Genomic DNA, 20,141 nt, shown 5'->3' on the forward strand with positions numbered 1-20,141 from the left:
GACCCCTCCATGTAATAATCTCGCAACCCCCTGAGGGGTCACGACCCCCAGTTTGAGAACTCCTGCGCTAAAGATTCATATGTCCGTTCATGCTTCAGTTACCATTCCAGGGGACATGCGTCCATGCTGATGACGGGTTCTGCTTGATAACAATCCAAAGCAGTGTGGACCAACACATGTTCATTTTCATCACCTGAGTCAGATGCCACCAGCAGAAGGTTGATTTTCTTTTTTTGGTGGTTCGGGTTCTGTTGTTTCTGTGTCGGAGTGTTGCTCTTTTAAGACTTCTGAAAGCATGCTCCACATCGCGACCCTCTTGGATTTTGGAAGGCACTTTAGATTCTTAAACCTTGGGTCAAGTGCTGTAGCTATCTTTAGAAATCTCACATTGGTACCTTCTTCGTGTTTTGTCAAATTTGCAGTGAAAGTGTTCTTAAAATGAACATGTGCTGGGTCATCATCCGAGGCTGTTATAACATGAAATATATGGCAGAATGCAGGTAAAACAGAGCAGGAGACATACAATCCTCCCTTAAGGAGTTCGGTCACAAATTTAATAAATGCATTTTTTTTAATGAATGTCATCAGCATGGAAGCATGTTCTCTTGAATGGTGGCCGAAGCATGAAGGAGCATATGAAAGTTTAGCATATCTGGCACGTAAATGCCTTGCAGTGACGGTTACAAAAGTGCCATGCAAAAACCTGTTCTCACTTTCTGGTGACATTGTAAATAAGAAGAGGGCAGCACTGTCTCCTGTAAATGTAAACAAATTTGTTTGTCTTAGCGATTGGCTGAACAAGAAGGAGGACTTAGTGGACTTGTAGGCTCTGAAGTTTTACATTTTTGTTTTTGAGTGCAGTTATGTAAAAAAAACCCCTACATTTGTAAGTTGCACTTTCATAACAGAGATTGCACTACAGTACTTGTATGAGGTGAATTGAAAAGTATTATTTCTTTTGTTATTTTTACAGTGCAAATATTTGTAATAAAAATAATTACACTTTTATTTATATATATGAAAATGTAGAAAAACATCCAAAATATTTAATAAAATTCAATTGGTATGCTGTTGTTTAACAGTGCAATTAAAACTGATTGTGATAAACAATTTTAATCACGATTAATTTTTTGAGTTAATCGCGTGAGTTAACTGCAATTAATCGACAGCCCTAATATATATATTAATCTGAGCGCCATTTTTATATCACTTGAAGGTCCACTAAGTAGTTCTGTGGTGCCTGATTGACGATGCTGATTGAGAAGTAGTAGTTGAACTCACTGAATACAAACAGGTTGCCGGACAGGAGCCAGAGACGCTGATACACCTCAGTGACATAGCTGAGATTAATGTGATTGGTTACATCCACTGCTGGACAAAAGGACTTGGTAAATGTTATGTTAAAATTTATTGAAATCTAGTGCTGTCATTTCACTCATTCTGACTGCTGACCCTCTAGTTCCCTCTTATCAGACACAGAGCACAACTTCAATTTAGAATGGGATACAAGGAAACTATTCCACCAAGTAGTAATCGCTATACATCTTAACAACAGAAGCTAGGAGTTTCAGAGGCTCTTATGTGCCCAACTCCCATAGAGTCAAACTCCCATCATTCAGAGTTAATCAGAAACAGCAGTACAAAGATCCCACTAGTCTAACAACTATGGATCTGCCATTGTATGTGACTGGAGGAGAAACCATTTAGCTGGCCTTGAAGATTGGGATATATATTGTAGTAAATGCTAGCAAGAAGTTCAATGACAGATGAAATAGAGGGTGCAAGAAGCTAATTTTGACATTAGTTTTTTATCCAAAAACCAAACCCAGAGAAGAACCACCACCTGATACAGGTCCAACATGACTTTTAAGTGCGAGCATATAAACCAAATCTTATTTCAGGATTAAAAAAACAATTATACATTTTTTTACCCTCTGATTCCATTAGTTTTCCTCTTCATTCAGCGGCCCAAATTTTGGGTGTGTATATATATTGCAAATGTATCGGAGTTGTATTTATTCAAGAGAAGTAATAGTTAGATGAGTGGGGGAGGGAGGTATTCAAATTTCTGAATTCCTATTCAAATCTATATTGCCTAGCTTCATTGCCTGAATCAAATTGGATCTGAAATTCAGTTTGGTGCTATTGATTTCCAAACTAGCAGGTGACTTGCTACCTGTACTAGAACATCAGCAAAGCCTTGATTGTCACTTAGAGATGATGCATAACAGACAGCTCCTATTCAGCTCCCAGCTTGAATCAAAAAGAAACTCCCCTATCAAACTGTCTTAGTTAATTTAATGTTTCTCTAGTTTCAAGAGAGTGGACTCTTGTTTATTGTTAATTTCCTATTGACTCTATAAAGTAAAGAGATGCTGTTCTTCAGCATTAGGGTAGACAAAGATGACTGCCACGATATATATTAGTTAGAAAGTACTTTTGATTTATATACTGTAAATCTGTACAAGCCTGAGCCACAACGCACTGAAGTAGTTACCATTGCTTTCATTTGCCTCTGGATACAGCTATGTCAAAAGCAGAAACAAAGAATTCTCCATAGGGGGCATCAAAAAAGATTTTTGACCAGTGTTGTTAGATCTTAGAAATAACCACATGGAAAACTCTAAAGAGAGTAATAAAGGAAATATTACGCACCACCAAATTAATAACTGAAATTACATGAGATCAGCCTACAATTATGTAAGTTTCTATGGAAACCATGTTTGGTAGGTACCCTATCTGATTCGCTTTCCATACTTTCTGCATCCTGATTTTACTGCACAATAGAATACATGTTCCCTGAATTACTCTTTAAATGGCTTGAACTAAAAAGACGTATACATATTTAAATGTTTAAAATGTAAAATTATACCACATTATACAAAAGAAAGAAGCATTCAGAACAAAAGGAATGGCATTACACACATTAAAATCTTGCCAGTCTATCAAATTGAAATGGTACAGGGTTAACACAAGAACTAACAGAGTTTCTGTACTAAATTTACAAGCTGCTACATTGTGTAGCTATTGAAGTCATTGGATCTACTGATGTGAGCAAGTTCTCATCAAAATTAATAAGTGTTGCACAATCTAGCCCTAAGATTCTAATACACTAATTATGTGCATGTTCCAGCAATTCCTATTAAGACAAAACTCCCATTGAAATCAGTGGGAGTTTTGCCTGCATATAGTCCAGACTGTAAACTCTTTGGGGCAGTGACGGACTTCCTTTGTCTCTGTACAGGTTTTAGTACAAAGGGCCCGCAATCGTCATTGTGTGTTTGAGTGCTATCAGAATAAAATAAATGGTAGGATCACCCAGTATTTTTTCAAGGAGAGATCATAGAGAAGTTAATGAAAGAATGTTGGTATTATTCCTTGATGAGGTCACAATACAATGGACTATATGTCTACTAAGAAAATATACACCCCATTCTAGTTGTGAACTATATTACTGTTTAGCATTATAGTTTCTCTGGAAACCTCATATTAGCAGTAAACATGTTTGTCCGTGAGATATATTAATCTTGCTGAGGTAGATTATGCAATCTAAGTGATTATGAGGAAATGGACGTGCATATTGTGAATGGTTCCATGTTAGGACTGAAAGGGAGTTTATTGTGGAAGTGCATAATTGTTGTTTTTTCTTCACTGCACTAAAAATATACTTAAGCAACCTACACTCTGTTCCCCCCCCGGAAATACCAGTAGACCTAGTCTGCAGGTTCAATGCAATATATGGTCATGGCTTTATATTTTGTTCTTTTTATTTTTTCTACAAAGCAATTTAAGCAAAGAGAAGCAATTTAGGAAATTTCCACATGTTAAATCTCTTTTATTCACAGGGAATGTATAACTTCAAATTATGTAATGAATTTGGCAAACTGACCTGTAACATTTAATAGCAAAATGAATTGTTATCCTAAAATAAAGTACATTTGATGCAATATTGCAAATTAAGACCAGATTACACATGATCTGTTTTTTAAATGTAATTCAAATCTTAAAATATATACAGCCAACAAATGTGAAGTTATCCAGTTTGTGGTACAAGCATTAAAGTGCACATTTGCAGGACTTGTGTAAAAGTTTCTGGCTGATAACTTTGTGGGTTCCATCCAGGACCTCAAAATACAAATAAAAACTGGCATCTGGCAGTAAAATGACTGGAAATGTCAGAGCTAAATCATGCCTAACTTTCAAACTGTTCAGCTTTGTTACAAGGATGTTCATTTTAAGCTGCAACATTCTAAAAATGCAGAACGAGGGGACAGGAGTACGGGGACTAGAGAAACTAAAGCACAAGGAAAACATCAGGACTCTAATGATACCATTAATCATTATATTAAAATAGCTTGCCTCCAGTCAACAGTACTTATTCTTTCAAGCTGTCCCTTCTTAAGGGGCTCTTCATCTAGTGTCCAGATCAGTAACTTGAGTTCAAGAAACTGTGGCCCTTTGCATATTAATAATAATTAAATAGAAGATGCTAACACGCAGAAATGCTAGCTAACTCCTGAACTCTTAGTGAGACCTGCATGAAATTACAATTGACCTAGCTACTAATGTGACCTTGTTATAGTCGAACCCTAAACCACACAATTGACTGAATTTTGTTCAGACGCTATTTCTTTAACAGGATTCTCTAAGCAGAATGTTGATTCATAACCTGTACTCGATTTCTGCATTGATTAAAGGACCAATTTATTATCACTGGTCCAGTAACAATGTTTAAGTTTAATGACATATGAACAAATGTAGAGATGATAAAATATCTGGGCAAATATCTGACTTCAGGTAGACAGGCTAGATCTTTATCTGGTGTAAACTGGTGTGGCTCTATTGACTTCAGTGGAACTATGCTTAAGCCAGTTGAGGATCTGGCTCACACATTCTTTCCCATAACTTTGCCTAATGAGCAATAATTCACAGTCCTTTATGGGTAAAATTTTCATTAAATTTCATGTCTCTGCCTGTGAAGGACTCCAGAATTGGCACGATGTAAGACAGTAAAATAGCACATTGATTACAACCAATGAACATGTAAAAATGTACCATTATCAACCTTCCAGGCATGCTGCAAAGGCTCCTCGTTCTCCCTCAGAAGTGACAAAGGAAGCCCCACATCAGAATGCCCCATAGCCCAGTAAGTAGGGCACTCATTTGAGAGATGGCACATCCCTTCTACACCTCAGGTGGAGGGCAGAGTTGAACTGACGGACCCCCACATCACGGGTGAGTTCCCTAACCCCTGGGCTAAAAGTGATTATCAGGCAGCTCCTCCTCCCTTCCCCAAAGTGGATAGGCACCTAACTCCAAGAGGGTTTGCAGCTGAGAATACCAAGCAGAGGAAGGAGCCTGCCTGTACTTAGGCACCAATCTCCTTGAGGGGCTGAGGTTCAGAATACACCCCTCCACTGGGCATCTCCCATTGCTTAGCGTAGGCAGGGAGTTGCCTAGCATGCTAGCATTTGTGAACCCCGTTCTGAGGCACCTATCTCTCCCAATTTATTGTATAGGAAGCCTTGAACTCAGGCTTTGTGAATCCCAGTAGTTTTAGGTCCCTAAAAGCTAGGCTGAGCATCACCATGCCTAAATTCCTTTGTAAATCTAGTCCTTAGTGTCCAACCCAGTAGTCTCTTTGGATGCAAAACTCTCAAAAGAGTAGGTTGCAGGATTGGGCCCTTAACACTGAGTGCAATATGTGACAAAATAGTAATGTATGGTCAATTATGAGACATCGGATAGGACATGCTTTTTGGCTCTGGATAATCATCTAGGCCCAGATCCTCAAAGGCATGTAGACACTGCACTCCCATTTAAATCAACATCGAAATACCTTTCAGAATCTGGGCCTAGATGATTATCCAGAGCCGAAAAGCATGTCTTATCCTATGACTCATAATTGACCATACTTATATCCTAGTGTCACACCACATTTGTCTAGCTATTCAGCTGGGGGTAAACCTGGGTGTCTTTGTCTTCAGTAGAAATACATTGATTTACTCTAGCTAAGAATCTTGCCTAAGGATTTTATTTGCAGTTGTTTTTGTTTTTTGTTGGACCTCTTTTTAAAGAAAAAAAAACTACAACACATGTCTGGTGTGCTGTATTATGCAGCTCAGTATTTGGAAGCATCCTGATTATCTGATGTTAAGGGACTGGGAATCTTATTGACATTAATGAGCTTTGGGTCAGGCCTGAGTTACTGGACCTTTTCTATGGCAAAGTTTGTGCAAGCTTCTTATAGTGCTAAGCATAAAACATTGACTCCTCTGACAGTCTGCTGCCAAAGCAACCTTCTCATTATATGCTCATAGCTCTTTTTATGATTACTAGTGCTAAAAAACAATGAAGTGTTTTATTGATTCAGTGCTGTGGATGGGGGGGTGACTCTGACTGTCCATAGAGCTTGTTGAATAAGTCACTGGTGAATATTTCATTTGCTAAATGAGTGCTAGCCTTCAGTGGATAAATGATTCACAACAAACTCTGTAAGTACTATAATTTATGCTATATTCTCTCAATCTATCACAGAACATTCTGTCTGATAAGGACACTTATTTTAGTAAAAATATTTTTTGTTTCACGTAATGCTGTTCTTGGGAGGACAATTCATGTGCCTAAAGAAACTTACTGGAGAGTTTGTACTGCCTTTGAAGTAAGAAAGTCTCTTGAATAAAGAGAAATCCTTAGATGTACTGCCACATACAGAACAAACTACTGGTTAAGCAAATTTGAATGTATCAAGTGTGTATCTGCCAACCACTCCTACCCCACATGCACAAACAGACTGTCAAGGAGTGGAATATAGCAGGGGTTCTGTTCCTAATGTAGCTCAGAGTTCTACTGAAATTATATTCAGAGTGATTGTTTCACCACAACACACACAAGGTCATAGGCATCTTTAGAAATATGTCCCTGACGAAGACATTTATATTACAGAGAGTAGTCTGAAAACTAGCTCCCTACAAATGCTATTGTGAGGTTCTATGTCTATTCTTATTGACTGTTTGATCAAATATAACCAAACGATGACTTTTCTAACTACTTGCCCTGCAAGTTCAGCCTGGGATCTGATGCATAACCACAGATATTAACTGATAGTTTTGCTCATGATGAATGAGGCAGAATACAATTCATATAAATTGTCTATAGTCAGTGGCGTGGGAACACTTTGAATAGTGGGGGTGCTGAAAGCCAGCCCCCTTACCCTGTCTGTTCTCCTCCTCTCCACCAACCCCCCCAACCCCTAGCTGAGACCTGGGGGCTGCTAGCAGTAGTAAAAACTTGATTGTTCCTAAAGTCAGCAGATATGACAGATACACATAGGTAGCAGACTTGAGTAAGAAGGTGCTCTTTTTATATATTTAGTGTTTGATCCTAACTTTGAAGTGTAATTCTACTTTGCAAAAACAACCTTACGGTTGTCATTGTGAGGTTCAGTATTTCTTGCCTCTCAGACTTTGATTTCAGATGTTCTTTTAGGATAGATTGTGCCTTTTGGACACAGTCCAGAGTAAGGATGGTGCAGTGCTGTACCATCCCCATGGGAGGTATTGGGACCCGTGAGAAAGAATGCCTCCCCAAAGTCCTTGGCATATAGTGGGAGCAAGCCCACATCTGTGACCTTTAGGAGTGCAGCATGCTCCATTGTGTAGTAGTCCTGCTCCACTCACCAGAGTGGGGAAGGAAGGGCCATGTCCTTACTCCTTCACAGCTCCCTTTGAGGCACTGTGCACCCATGGGATACTAGGGAATAAGCAGTCTCTGCACTTCCCAGAGTCCCTGATTCAAATAGTGCCTGGCCTTTAGTGGGCTGCATGCAGTGGGTGAGGGGAGGAGTGGTGTGTGTGGCAGGGAAGCTCCTCATGCCTCCCCAGTCACTCACGTTGCAGACATGTAAGAGGCAAGAGTATGCCTAGCCCTCTCTATATGAAACTAACTGCAAGCCCTGCACACCTCAAACTAGGTTCTGAAAGTGAAGCTGGCTACCTACTTTACCTCACAGAACAGGCTGTAGTAAGTGCTCTGAAGGAAAATGATACCCTCAGTGATGCTTTGGAAACACTGATTTTTGACAGGTTTGCATTGATAAAACTGTTTGGAACTTAGTAAACAGGTCTTCAATGACTCCAGCTCACTCCTCCTTACATGTGTAGATTCTGCAGAGCTAACAGAGTAAAACACAGAAAACACTTACTTTTAGAGAATACAAAAATATATATGATTGTTATAGAATCATAGATTTCAAGGCCAGAAGGGACCATCGTGATCATGTAGTCTGACCTCCTGTATCCCCACAGGCCATAGAACTTCCCCAAAATAATTCCTAGAGTATATCTTTTAGAAAAAATCCAGTCTTGATTTAAAAATTCTCAGTGATGGAGAATCCACCATCACCCTTAGTAAATTGTCTCAATAGTCAATTACTCACTGTCATAAATTTACTCTTTATTTCCAGTCTGAATTTATCTAGGTTCAATTTCCAGACGTTGGATCGTGTTTTACCTTTCTCTGCTAGACTGAAGAGCCCATCATTAAATATTTGTTCCCTGTGTAGATACTTATAGACTGTAATCAAGTCATCCCTTAACCTTCTCTCTATTAAAGTAAATAGATTGATCTCTTTGATCTATCCTATAAGGCATGTTTTCTCCTCCTTTAATCATTTCCTTGGCTCTTCTCTGAACCCTCTTTACTTTATTAACTGTCTTTTTGAATTGTGGACACCAGAATGGGATGTGGTATTCCAGCAGTGGTTGCTCCAGTGCCAAATATAGAGGTAAAATAACCACTCTGTTCTTACTTGAGATTCCCCTGTATGTATCCCAGGATCCTGTTAGTTCTTTTGGCTGCAACATCCCACTGGGAGCTTATGTTATGCTGATTATACACCATGACCTAAAAGTCTTTTTTCAGGGTCACTGCTTCCCAATATAGATTCCCCCATACTGTAAGTATGGCCTACATTCTTGGTTCCTAGATGTACATATTTACATTTAGCTGTATTAAAAGGCCTTGTTTGCTCATGCCCAGTTTATCAAGTGATCCAGATCACTCTGAATCAGTGACTTGTTCCTTCATTATTCATCACTCCCCCAATTTTTGTATCTTATGCAAACTTTGTCAGTGATGATTTTATGTTTTATTTCAGATCATTGATAAAAATGTTGAATAGCATATGACCAAGAACCTATTCCTGTGGGACCCCACTGGAGAAACGCCCACTCAATGAAAACCCCCAATTTACACTTACATTTTGAGACCTATTAATTAGCCAGTTTTTAATCCATATAATGTGTTTCATGTTAATTGTATATCCTTCTAGTTTTAAAATCAAAATGTCTTGTGGTACCAGTCAAATGCCTTAAAGAAGTCTAAGTGTATATGTCAATACTATTACCTTTATCAACCACATTTGTTACTTTATAAAAAAAAATCCAGTTAGTTTGACAAGATCTATTTTCCAGAAACTCATGCTTATTTGCATTAATTAGATTCTTTTCCTTTAATTCTTTGTATTAATTGAATCCTGTATCAGCTGCTCTGTTATTTTGCCTGGGTCTGATGTCAGGCTGACAGGCCAATAAGTACCCAAGACAGTCTGTTTACCCTCTTTTAAGAAATTGGCAGAATAGTTGATTTCTTCCAGTCATCTGGAACTTCTCCAGTGCTCCAATGCATATTGAAAATCAATATTAATGGTTTGATGAGCTCATCAACATGCATCCAAGAGTTTTGAAAGAGCTGGCTATTTGGACCTGCTGATTTTAAAAAGGTCTAATTTCAGCCTTCACTTCCCCTCTAAAGGAGGTTAGTTTTTTAAACACTATGCCCTTCTTCCTTGATGGTGGGGTGTTCAAAGGAACACATCTGTTAAGAACAAAGGGGTTATTTACACAGTCAGGTCTTTGAATTGATCTGTACTTTGGTTGAAATTCACTTGTGTAAGAGACAAGCACAAGACCTATGTACTCCTTCAGTCCCACTGAAAATCTTAAATGGGAGTTAGGCTGGGCTCTGCCTTTCCAGTGAATCAGCCTGAGAGACAGCATGAATGGAAACAATCAGCACACAGTATAGGTCTGAAGGAAGTTGCATCCCTTTGGGAGCAAGGGTGAGATGGGAAGGAATTGTACTTTTCTGAGCTCCAATTATGTCTGGAGGCTCCCCCTTGAATGGTGCAGTCCTGGGAAGGAATCACTGCATGCCTCCGTTTATTCAGGGCTTTAAGCAAAGGTCTAGACATATGTTGGAAGAGTACTAGGGCAAAACACACAATGTCCAATAAGTAATTGGAATGTGTTGGGCACAACTTCTTGTGTCATTAGGTGGACGAAGAAACCAGGGGGTAGTAATATTTGACTTGATTCTGACTAACAGGGAGGAATTGGTTGTGAAGCTGAAGGTGGAAGCAGGGCCGGATTAACTTTTTGTGGGCCCGGCACCAAACATATTTGTGGGCCCTCACTGGAAAAATAGGGCATGTGATGGGAGGCGGTCTGCAGAGCGAGGGGCTAGTTGTGGGCAATGAGGTGCAGTGCAGTGGGAGTGGCACCACCCAGCCCAGCACAAGGACACTGTTTACAAACCCACAACTGCTAGATGCACAATGGCCTGCGCTGGCAGCGCGCCCCTTCTACACTGTCCCCTGCCCAGTGCCCTGCCCTTATGCACTCACCCAGAGACTTCCCCCACAGATCCCAATGCCCCCCAGACCCGTGATGCCCAGCACCCATGCACACATGTAAGAGGCAAGAGTATGCCTAGCCCCCTATATGTGAAACTAACTGCAGGGGCAATTGGAGTCTGCAGGGGGGACCAAGTGAAAGTGGTTGGAGCTCAGCACGGGGGGGAGGGGGTGGATTCTTGGTGCAGGGGAGGTGGGGTTCATTTGGGTGGGGATCCCCATCCCATGCCCCTTCCCCACCACTCCATCTCCTCCCCATCCCACCCCCTTCCTTCCCCACTGCGTCTTTCCCCCTGCCCCTGCTTCCCCTACCCCCTTCTCTTCCCCATCCCATGCCCCTTCCCCACTGCTCCATCTCCTCCCCAGGCTTGGGAAACAGGGAGAAACCGCCCCCCAGAATGAGCCAGCGGAGCGGACTGGGGCCAGGTTGTTTCACTTCCTGCCCTGGAGTGGAGTGACCTGGCCCCAGCCCACTCCGTTCTGCTCCCCTGGCTCCCAGCCTTGGGACTGGGGAGCAGGGGGGAACTGCCCCCAGCACTCACTGGTGGCACAGCTGGGAGTCGGAGGCATGGAGCAGGCTGGGGCCGGGTCAGTCCTCCACTTACTGCTGCCCAGTGAGTGCAGGGCGCCTAACCCCTGCTGCAGTCCTCAGTGGAAGGGCTGGAGTGGGGGCAGGGTGGGGGCGGAGCATGGGTTGGAAGAGGCAGGGCTGGAATAGGCAGGAGTGGGGGCAGCTTTCCTTGCTGGCTGAGCCAGCCAGAGGATCGGGCTGGCCAGGGCCCCTTCTGATTGTGGGCCCAGCGCCATGGTAAACCCAGTACTGGGTAGAAGTCAACTTGGGTGAAATAAGAGATTTCATTGTTCTAAGGAAAGGAAGGAGTGAGAGCAGCAGAATAAGGACAATAGACTTAAAAAAAATAAAAAATAAAAAGTGCAGACTTCAGCAAACTCAGAAATTGGTAAGTAGTGCCCTGTGGGAGAAAAAATCTAATAGGAAAAAGAATTCAGGAGAGTTGGTAGTTTCTCAGACAATATTTAAAGGCACAAAAGCAAACTCTGCTGATGTGAAGGAAAGAATAGGAAGAGGAAAAGATGGTTGCATAAGGAGCTCTTTAATGACCTGACAATCAAAAAGGAACACTATAAAAAGTTGAAACATGGTCAAATTAATGAGGATGAGTATAAAAGAATAGCTTGGCACGCAGGGATAAAATCAGAAAGGCTAAGGCACAAAAAAGGCAGTAAGGAGAGGTTCTATAAACATATTACGAACAAAAGAAACATGAAGGAAAGAAGAGGTTCACTACTTATTGGGGATGGAGAGCTAATACCAGATACCAAGAAGGCTCAAGTGCTTGATGCTTATATTGCTTCAGTCTAATTAAAAAGGTAAATTATGACCAGCTGCTTAACTCAATTAATATTAACAGGGTGGAAGGAACACAAGCGAAAATAGGGAAATAACAGATTAAAGACTATTTAGATGAATTCTATGTATTCAAGTAATCAGGGCCTGATGAAATTCACCCTAGGCTTAAGGAACTAATTGAAATCTAGGAATCTTCAAACCATTCGAGTCATGGTTGAGAACTCATGGAAGGTGGGTAAGATCCCAGAGGGCTAGGGAGGAGCAAACATTCTGAGGAACAAAGGACTCAGGGAATTAGATCAGTCAGTCTAACTTCAATACCTGGAAAGATACTGGAACAGTTTTATTAAAAATCAGTCTGTAAGCACCTAGAGGATAATAGGGTTACAAGGAATAGTCAACATTGGGGGGGATGAGGATATGTTTATAACATTTGCAGATGACGCCACATTGGGTGAAGTTGCAAGCACTTTGGAAGACAGGATTAGAATTCAAAATGACCTTGATAAATTGGAGAAATGGTCTGAAATCAGCAACATGAAGCTCAATAAAGACAAGTGCAAAGTACTATAGTTTGGAGGGGAAAATCAAATGCACAACAAAATGGAGAATAAAGGGTTAGACAGTAGTACTGGGAGTTATAGTAGACCACAAATGACGTATGAACCAGAAATGTGATGCAGTTTTGAAAAAGGCTAATGTCAGTCTGGGGTGTATTAACAGGAGTGCTGTATGCAGGAGGTAATTGTTCTTCTCTATTCAGCACTGGTGAGACCTTGCCTGGCATACTATGTCCAGGTTTTGGTGCCGCATTCAAAGAAAAACATGGAGAAATGAGAGTTCAGCAGAGAGCAACACAAAATGATAAATGTTTGGAAGACATAACCTATGAAGAGGCATGTTTAGTCTCGAGGAAAGACAGAGTGGACCTAACAAGTCTTCAAATATACTAAGAGCTGTTATAAAGAGGATGGTGATGGATTGTTTTACAGGTCTATTGAAGGTAGGCCAAAGAATAATTGGTTTAATCTGCAGCAAAGGAGATTTAGTTTAGATATTGGGGGGAAGTGGGGGGACCTTTCTAACTGTAAGGCTACTTAAGTACTGGAATAGATTACCAAAAAAGATTGTGGAATCCCTGTCATTAGTTTTTTAAGAACAGGATAGACAAATATCTGTCAGGGATGATCTAGGTTTACATAGTCCTGCCTCACTGCAGGGGGCTGAAGTTGGATGACGCCTTGAGGTCCCTTCCGGCCCTATACATAGGTGCTGGAACTCGAGGGGGCTGCCACACCCCCTGGTTTGAAGTGGTTTCCATTATATACAGGTTTATAGTTTGGTTCAATGGCTCTCAGCACCCCCACCATAAAAATTGTTCCATCTCCCCTGGCCCTTCATTCCTATGATTTTATGAATTGAACTCATAAATGTATTGAGCATCAAATATGGTTTCAAACTCACATTTTTCTCAACCAGTAAATTAATATATCAATACTTATAAATCAGTTATGAAGCAAAAGTTTGACTTCCCAGAAATTGTAATGGTTATGAGGGTATCAATTGAAGCTATTTTGTTATTTCATCTTCAGAGTAAAGTAAGACAAAACCTCAAAACATATTTACCATAAATTACTATATCTTGTTTGGATTTACTTATCCTCCTGCATCTTCTAAATAAGCATGGCTTCTAATACACTGCATTATAAAGACAAGTGGCCTGACTTTCAGAAGTGCTGAACATCCACAATTCCCACTGAAGTAAATGGGAACTACAAGTGTTTAGTACCTATAAATCTTCAGGTATGAAGGGCTGTATTGTAATTAATCCTGTAACTCGTTTAAGGGGGAGCTATTTGGTTTATTCTTCCTGTTTCATCCAAGGGAGCGGTGGAGAGTAATCTGTGCCTGCAGAAGGGTTCTGTGTTGGCTCTGGTATATGGCCCAGTGCATTTGGGGACAGAGCCACTCTTGCCACTGCCTGTTTCTGTGTCGGATGTGAAATGGCAGCCTGGTAGTAGCTTCTCTTTTCTGCCTTTGCACACTCTCCAACAATGGGTTTGGCCCACAATGGGGCATTTTTACTCCCCTCTGTTGCTTTGCAGCAGGGCCTCTGTTTAAGCCATAAATAAGAGCAGCTACTAAAGAAAGACACTGACCCTAATTCACCAAGGATATAACATAACTGAAGACCTTACCCTGGAGATGAGTTTGGCATGCTGTCTATGGTGTGTTCGAATATTTCAGTAGTCATTACAGTGCTGCTCTACACTGTAAGTTCATATATGAATGGCTACCCCCAAATATATAAATCTCAATACTGTATGTTCAAATAAATAATATAAACAATTTCCTGGTCAACACAAGACTCATCTTAGGCAAATGATGTCAACAAATACTACAAGTCACTGCCAAAGTGCTTTATTTAGCAATTGTTATTGGGTGTTTTTTTTTAATTTTTATTTAGCTTATTTTTCTGTCTGGCAGGGTCAACACTAGGTCAGCATATAATCTATAATGTGTCTGTATCTGAAACTGTTGAAACCAGGCACAATTACTGTAGGTCAACTTGCCATTTTCTACGTTTTACTGTTGGTACCAAAATGCCTGGACCCGAACACAATGTTCCATTTCAAATGGAGCTCATATACTTGTTCAAGCAGGGACACTGCAAGCTCTCGGGGAAACCGCTTTATTTCCAGAAAGAGCATGCTTCACTGTGAAGTGGATGCATACTTTGTAATTTGTCTAGCACTTTAGTGAAATGTTGGACAGTAACAAATATTAAAGCACAGCTTGCTCCAGAGTCTTTTATATTGTACTTTAACTGTGGCTGAAGATGCAATATGGACTATCCTGGTATTACAGTGACAGCATTAGGTATAGGCCCTACCAAATTCATGGTCCATTCTGGTCAATTTCACGGCCAGAGGGTTTTAAAATTGGTCAGTTTCATGATTTCAGATGTTTATATCTGAAATTTCAGTGTTGTAACTGGGGAGGTTCTTGATCCAAAATGGGATCATAGAGGGGTTGCAATTGAAAAGTTGTTGTGTGGGGAGATCACAAGATTGTCACCCTCACTTTTGTGCTCTCTGAGCTGCCTTCAGTTTGAGGAGATTCTGGGAGGTGGAGGTGGGTATGATCTCCCCCATGCTACTAGGAGTGCCCCAGCCAGGGCTGCTAGTCCAGGCCAGTGACAGATTAAGGCAGGGGCCCCATGCCAATCTGGGGGCCCCCTTGAAAAATGGGTGCTCCAGCCCCAGAAGAAGCCCTAGGGTGGAAGCCCCAACTGGGTCACCCTGAACCCTGGCAGGACCCCTGGGGGGAAGAAGCCCCACACCCTGGCTGCAGCTGCAGGGCTGAAGCCTCAAGCCCAGACTGCCCTGAGCCTTGGCTGGGGAGGGGAGGGGGATGGAAGCCCCAAGCCGCTCCAGCAGGGGGAGGACGGAAGCCCCAATACCGGGTTGCCCTAGCTGCGGTTGGGGAAGTCCCATGGCCAGGCTGCCCATGTTGGAGCAGTAGATGGTGCCTTTAGCTCTGGCTGGAGCAACAGGGAGCAGAAGCCCCCAGCTCTGGCTGGAGCAGGGGAGGCCTCGAGCCCAGTCTGCCTCAGGTGCAGCCACTGGGAGCAGAAGCTCCCACCCCAGCAGGAGCTGCTGGGGGAGGAAGGGGAAGCCAGGAGCTCGGCGCCTAGAGCTGCGGCAGGAACTGCGGGGGTGGGGGGAAGGGACGGATGCCCAGATCCCAGCTCCCAGGCTGCTGCAGTGCACAAGTGAGGGCGTACCACCCTCATTTCTGTGCTGCCTCTGGAGGTGCCTCTGATCTCCTCACCAAGAGCAGTCATCTGGGGGAAGGACCAGCAGCAGGGGAGATCAGATTTCATGGGGAAGGGCTGATTTTTGTTAGGGCCCTAATTATGTACAGTGTGGGTCAAATGGCACAGTCCTTACACAGCCAAAAAAATGCCATGCGAGTTGAATGAGAAGTTTTGGCTTGAATAGGAATTATGGCTGGAAAAGGACTGCAGGATCTGGCCTCATGCAGTTATGTGGCTGTAAGTGAAGGGAGTAAAAATAGAAATATTCCTTGAGCTGCTAGAGAGCACAAATTCTTCTGATTAAAGAACGGACATTAATGGCAGAACTAAAAGAGGCCATGTGTTATTCTATCCTGACCATAAGGGTGAAGGGGCTAGCAGAAGAATTAGGTTGGAGAAATAAAGCAGGAGAAAATCAAATCAGTGTCTCCAGAATGACAGACTGAGCTTTATCAATGCAGTGACACCGCAGGCACTCTGGCTAGCACAGTAAATAATGATAGAAATATAGTTGCTCTGCACAGGGTCCTCCCCATTCACTGCTCCTTCTCTACCGCCTCCTAACAGCCTGAGAAATAAGGGTTTGACAGGGAGCTCTGCTGTTGGAAAGGAGTCAGTATACTTAGGTAGGCCATTGGTTTGTAGTGCTACCTTACTGAAGCTGCTATTCCAACCCATGAGCTGAAATGTTATCACTTTCTGTGCACTCACTTTGATGAGAGTATTGAACCATTTGAGTTGCCAAAGTATTGATACTGTGGACCCTTCCCTGACCTGTCTCACCAGTCTAACGAAGGCTAGAATGGAGAGCATCTTCACAGAGCACAGGGACAAGAAGACCCATTAGGTGCCAGTCCAGCCCCAACCTCTTCCCTTTTATAGCCCCACAGTAGAGCTCAAGTTGTTTGGGGAGCTGTGCAGGGGGCCCAATGTACTTGAGTAACTTTCTCCCTGAGATCAGAAGTAGTGCTCTACATTTTTTTTCTACTGATGTGTTTGCACAACTCTAATTTTCATAAGAATTAGAATAACTCTAGCCCCCTTTTCACCCAACCTCACTACATCAACACTGCCTTGGACCTACCTGTTAATTAAAACCTTGCATGGGAACAACATTATCTCTTAACAAACAATATTCCTACTATATCTGTTTTAATACGATGTGCTTAAATTAGAAAACGTAATGTGTAAGAATAAACATCTGCTACTTACCAGGTGAAGATAAGACACAGCAATGTGGATATTAAAATAAGAACTTGGTTAAACATTGCAGACTGTGTACGTTGAATGGCTCTATGGAGATCATTCTATATTAACAGAAAAAGCAGGTTGGTTATGGTTTTTTTAAATAATGCATCTGCTGATCCTATACAATAGTTCCATGATATTTTGATAAGATACAACGGCCCAAATGCACTTAAAATTTGCTGAGCACAGTGGGTGGTGCAAAGTAGTCAGTTGTTGTTCCCTGATTTCCATGGCTGGGTCATTGACCACCCTGGCATAGTTTAGAGCATCCTGGAGTCTGTGCTAAATTTAATCAGCTGGCCCAGATGGTTCCGTATGCCAGTCAGGAGTAACTGGGGCATAGCAGCTCTTTAGACCCCTGATGCAGAGAATACATGTGAGTGGCATAAGAGTTGGCCATTCAGGGAACTTCCCTTGTTGGAAGTCAGTGATGTGCCAGTTTCCACCAACTGAGGAACTACTGGAAAATATTTCCAAATTTGATATGAAATGGTGATACAGCAAAATGTAGAAGCATTTCCATGATTGAATTGTGAAAGTGATTAATCCCATGACAAATTTGTCCCCTGACCAGAAAGCAACAGCCTTGCTGAAGACAACAGACTCAGAAATGGACATTTTTAAAAAAAAGTTATTCTTGCCTAACTATTTTTGGTCATACTTACAATCATGTTCTCCAAAGCATGTTTGGCAAGCCAGCAATTTAAAAATACTGGAATAAATATGTTTCTTAGTGCAGGCCAGAAAATCTGAGGAGGGGGAAATAAACACAAATACATCTTAACAGCTTTTCTGTCCAAGAAACTACATCCAATTCAGTGTTTATAAAATTGTGTGCTCCTGATGTAAAAACTGGTAACTACATTACTCCTTTCTGTATAATATATATGATACCCAAAGGCATGTGACTGAGATAGGTAGTTTACAGTGTAGATAACATTTTACCATGCAAGTTTTCTCTGCTTTTACATCTAACTGGTTTATCTTGCTCATTGCATTGTTGGCTGTGTGACTTTTTTAAATATTTTTTTTCAAGAAGAAAAACATAGTTTGCTAAATTAGCCTCTCCAATAGGGCCTGCTCATCACTCATACAGGTCAACAGAGACTTCAGCAGACCCATAATCCCACCCAGGTATGGACACTGACACTTAATTCAGATACTTACTGTAATGATAAAGGGGACAGCATTGATTATTTCCAGGAGGAAGGGTATTCGCAAAACTTGTTCCCAGAGGTTTCCCTTTTTAAAACAACAGAACATACCAAACTTCAGAAACAGACTTTCACTGAGTTACACAGTAGAGATCATTCATCCCAAACAATGTACAAATATGCAACATTCTGAAAAGACCAAGTGCCTTATCCTGTGGTAGGCAAGGCTCCCATTGATGTCATTGGGAGTCGTGCCTGAGAAAGGACTGCAGGATTTGGCACTAGTGTTCCTACTGGTGAGTGGGTGGAGAGAAAACAATAGATTAGGTAAATGAGAGAACATAACACTTTTCTGTTTATATCTCAGGGAAGTTAAAATAGGGGCCAGCAGCAGGGGAAAACTCCATGAGACTTCCCTCACAGAGCTCTCTCCAGATCACTCTGTCAGGAGTCTGCTATCCCTGTGGAATAGGCAGTGATATTTGGCTCAGTGATTCTTTCAGTACTGAAGTTGTTGAACTGTGGATTAAACACTGGGCCAAAGAGAGCAAGAAAGTGTGTGAGTAACTCTGTAGTCTAGTGGTTTGAGCTCTCACCTGGAGGGCAGGAGACCCAGGATCCAGACCTCCTGCTCCAATGACTTTTTTAAAATGTATTCACAGTGGAACATCTTCAACAGGAGATACTAAGAATATCCCATAGCTCAGTGACTAAGGCCATCACCTGAGAGACAGCAGACTCCAGTTGAAATCTCTTTTCCCTCTCAGGTGGAGAGACAGCTTGGATTTGAGATCTCCCACATCCCAGATGAGAACACTCACTGCTGGGCTAAAGGTTAAGAGGGAGGTCCTCTTCTCCACCCCCTCTTTTGTGTAAGATCACCTAGAGGTGCCAAATCTAGCAGGCGAGGTCTGAACCTGTTTACCAGATTGGGCCCTGCAGGTGAGTTAGGCAGAGGAATACCTATCTTCCCCCGGTTTGTGTCTTGCTTTAGGGCTTGGGTGTCTGGACCCCTAACATGGGACTGTGTTGCATATGCTCAGAGGCAGAAGCAAAGGTCCCTTAGGGAACTTTTATGCCAAAAATGTAGGTGCGGGCGATTTTAAGCACCTACAAGGTTTGGGGGTTGCTGAGCAGTGTTTTGTGAATCCCAGTGGGTCCCGATTCTGGGATTTAGGCACCCAAGTCCTCTTGTGAATCCAGCTCCCAGTGACTCTTCACAAAGGTAAAGTTCATGAAGCTCGTACTAGTTAATGTAATACTGCAGCATGTACACTGTGGAATAGATCTTGTCAATATCTCAAGAATTTGAAGTGTAGTAGGATAAATTAAAAATAGACATAAATGATCTGACATTTATTTCAACAAATTAATTAATCCTCATTATTCTATCATTGGACTCAGTCACTGAATGCTAAATACAAGCTTTGTTGTGCAAAAAGGAAATTCTCTAATCTCTCCTCCCACCCCCCCACCCCACACACACCTTCATCTCCAGAAGCCACTGCTGCTATAGTGCCAGAAGAATTGTATTTTGACAGATGAATGAGACTATAGTTGGATAGTTTTAAATGTTCTGTGTGGTAACTGTACACAGAAGTGATGGGAGAAGGATGATTAAAGGCTGTGGTTGTATTTAACTGTGGGCACAGTAAAAAATAAATGAAATTTGAATTTCAAATTTTTAATTCATTATAAACTCACCCACCATGTGTTCCTACTGAACAAATATCTTCGCTTATTTTCCTGTCTAGGGGACTTCTCTTTATGCTTCCTAACAAAGGATGATCAGCTGCTACAGATTTCACTGTATTGGTAGTGTCCATCACAAGAGAGAAAAAAGGACACAAGTGTATT

At 41.7% G+C, this 20,141-nt stretch overlaps 1 protein-coding gene across 1 annotated transcript in view; it reads right to left on the bottom strand.

Annotated features, from left to right (window-relative positions):
* KCNT2 (potassium sodium-activated channel subfamily T member 2) overlaps window positions 1-20,141 on the bottom strand; it is a 277,251-nt gene that overhangs the window by 161,160 nt on the left and 95,950 nt on the right. Inside the window, exons 7-9 of the mRNA XM_074961164.1 lie at window positions 18,298-18,372; window positions 17,796-17,879; window positions 17,095-17,189 (exon numbers count right to left, since the gene is read on the bottom strand). Of these exons, the coding sequence (XP_074817265.1) occupies window positions 17,095-17,189; window positions 17,796-17,879; window positions 18,298-18,372 (254 nt within the window). The remainder of the gene's footprint in view (window positions 1-17,094; window positions 17,190-17,795; window positions 17,880-18,297; window positions 18,373-20,141) is intronic.

Source organism: Natator depressus, chromosome 8, assembly GCF_965152275.1.
Source record: "Natator depressus isolate rNatDep1 chromosome 8, rNatDep2.hap1, whole genome shotgun sequence".
Lineage (NCBI taxonomy): Eukaryota > Metazoa > Chordata > Testudines > Cheloniidae > Natator > Natator depressus.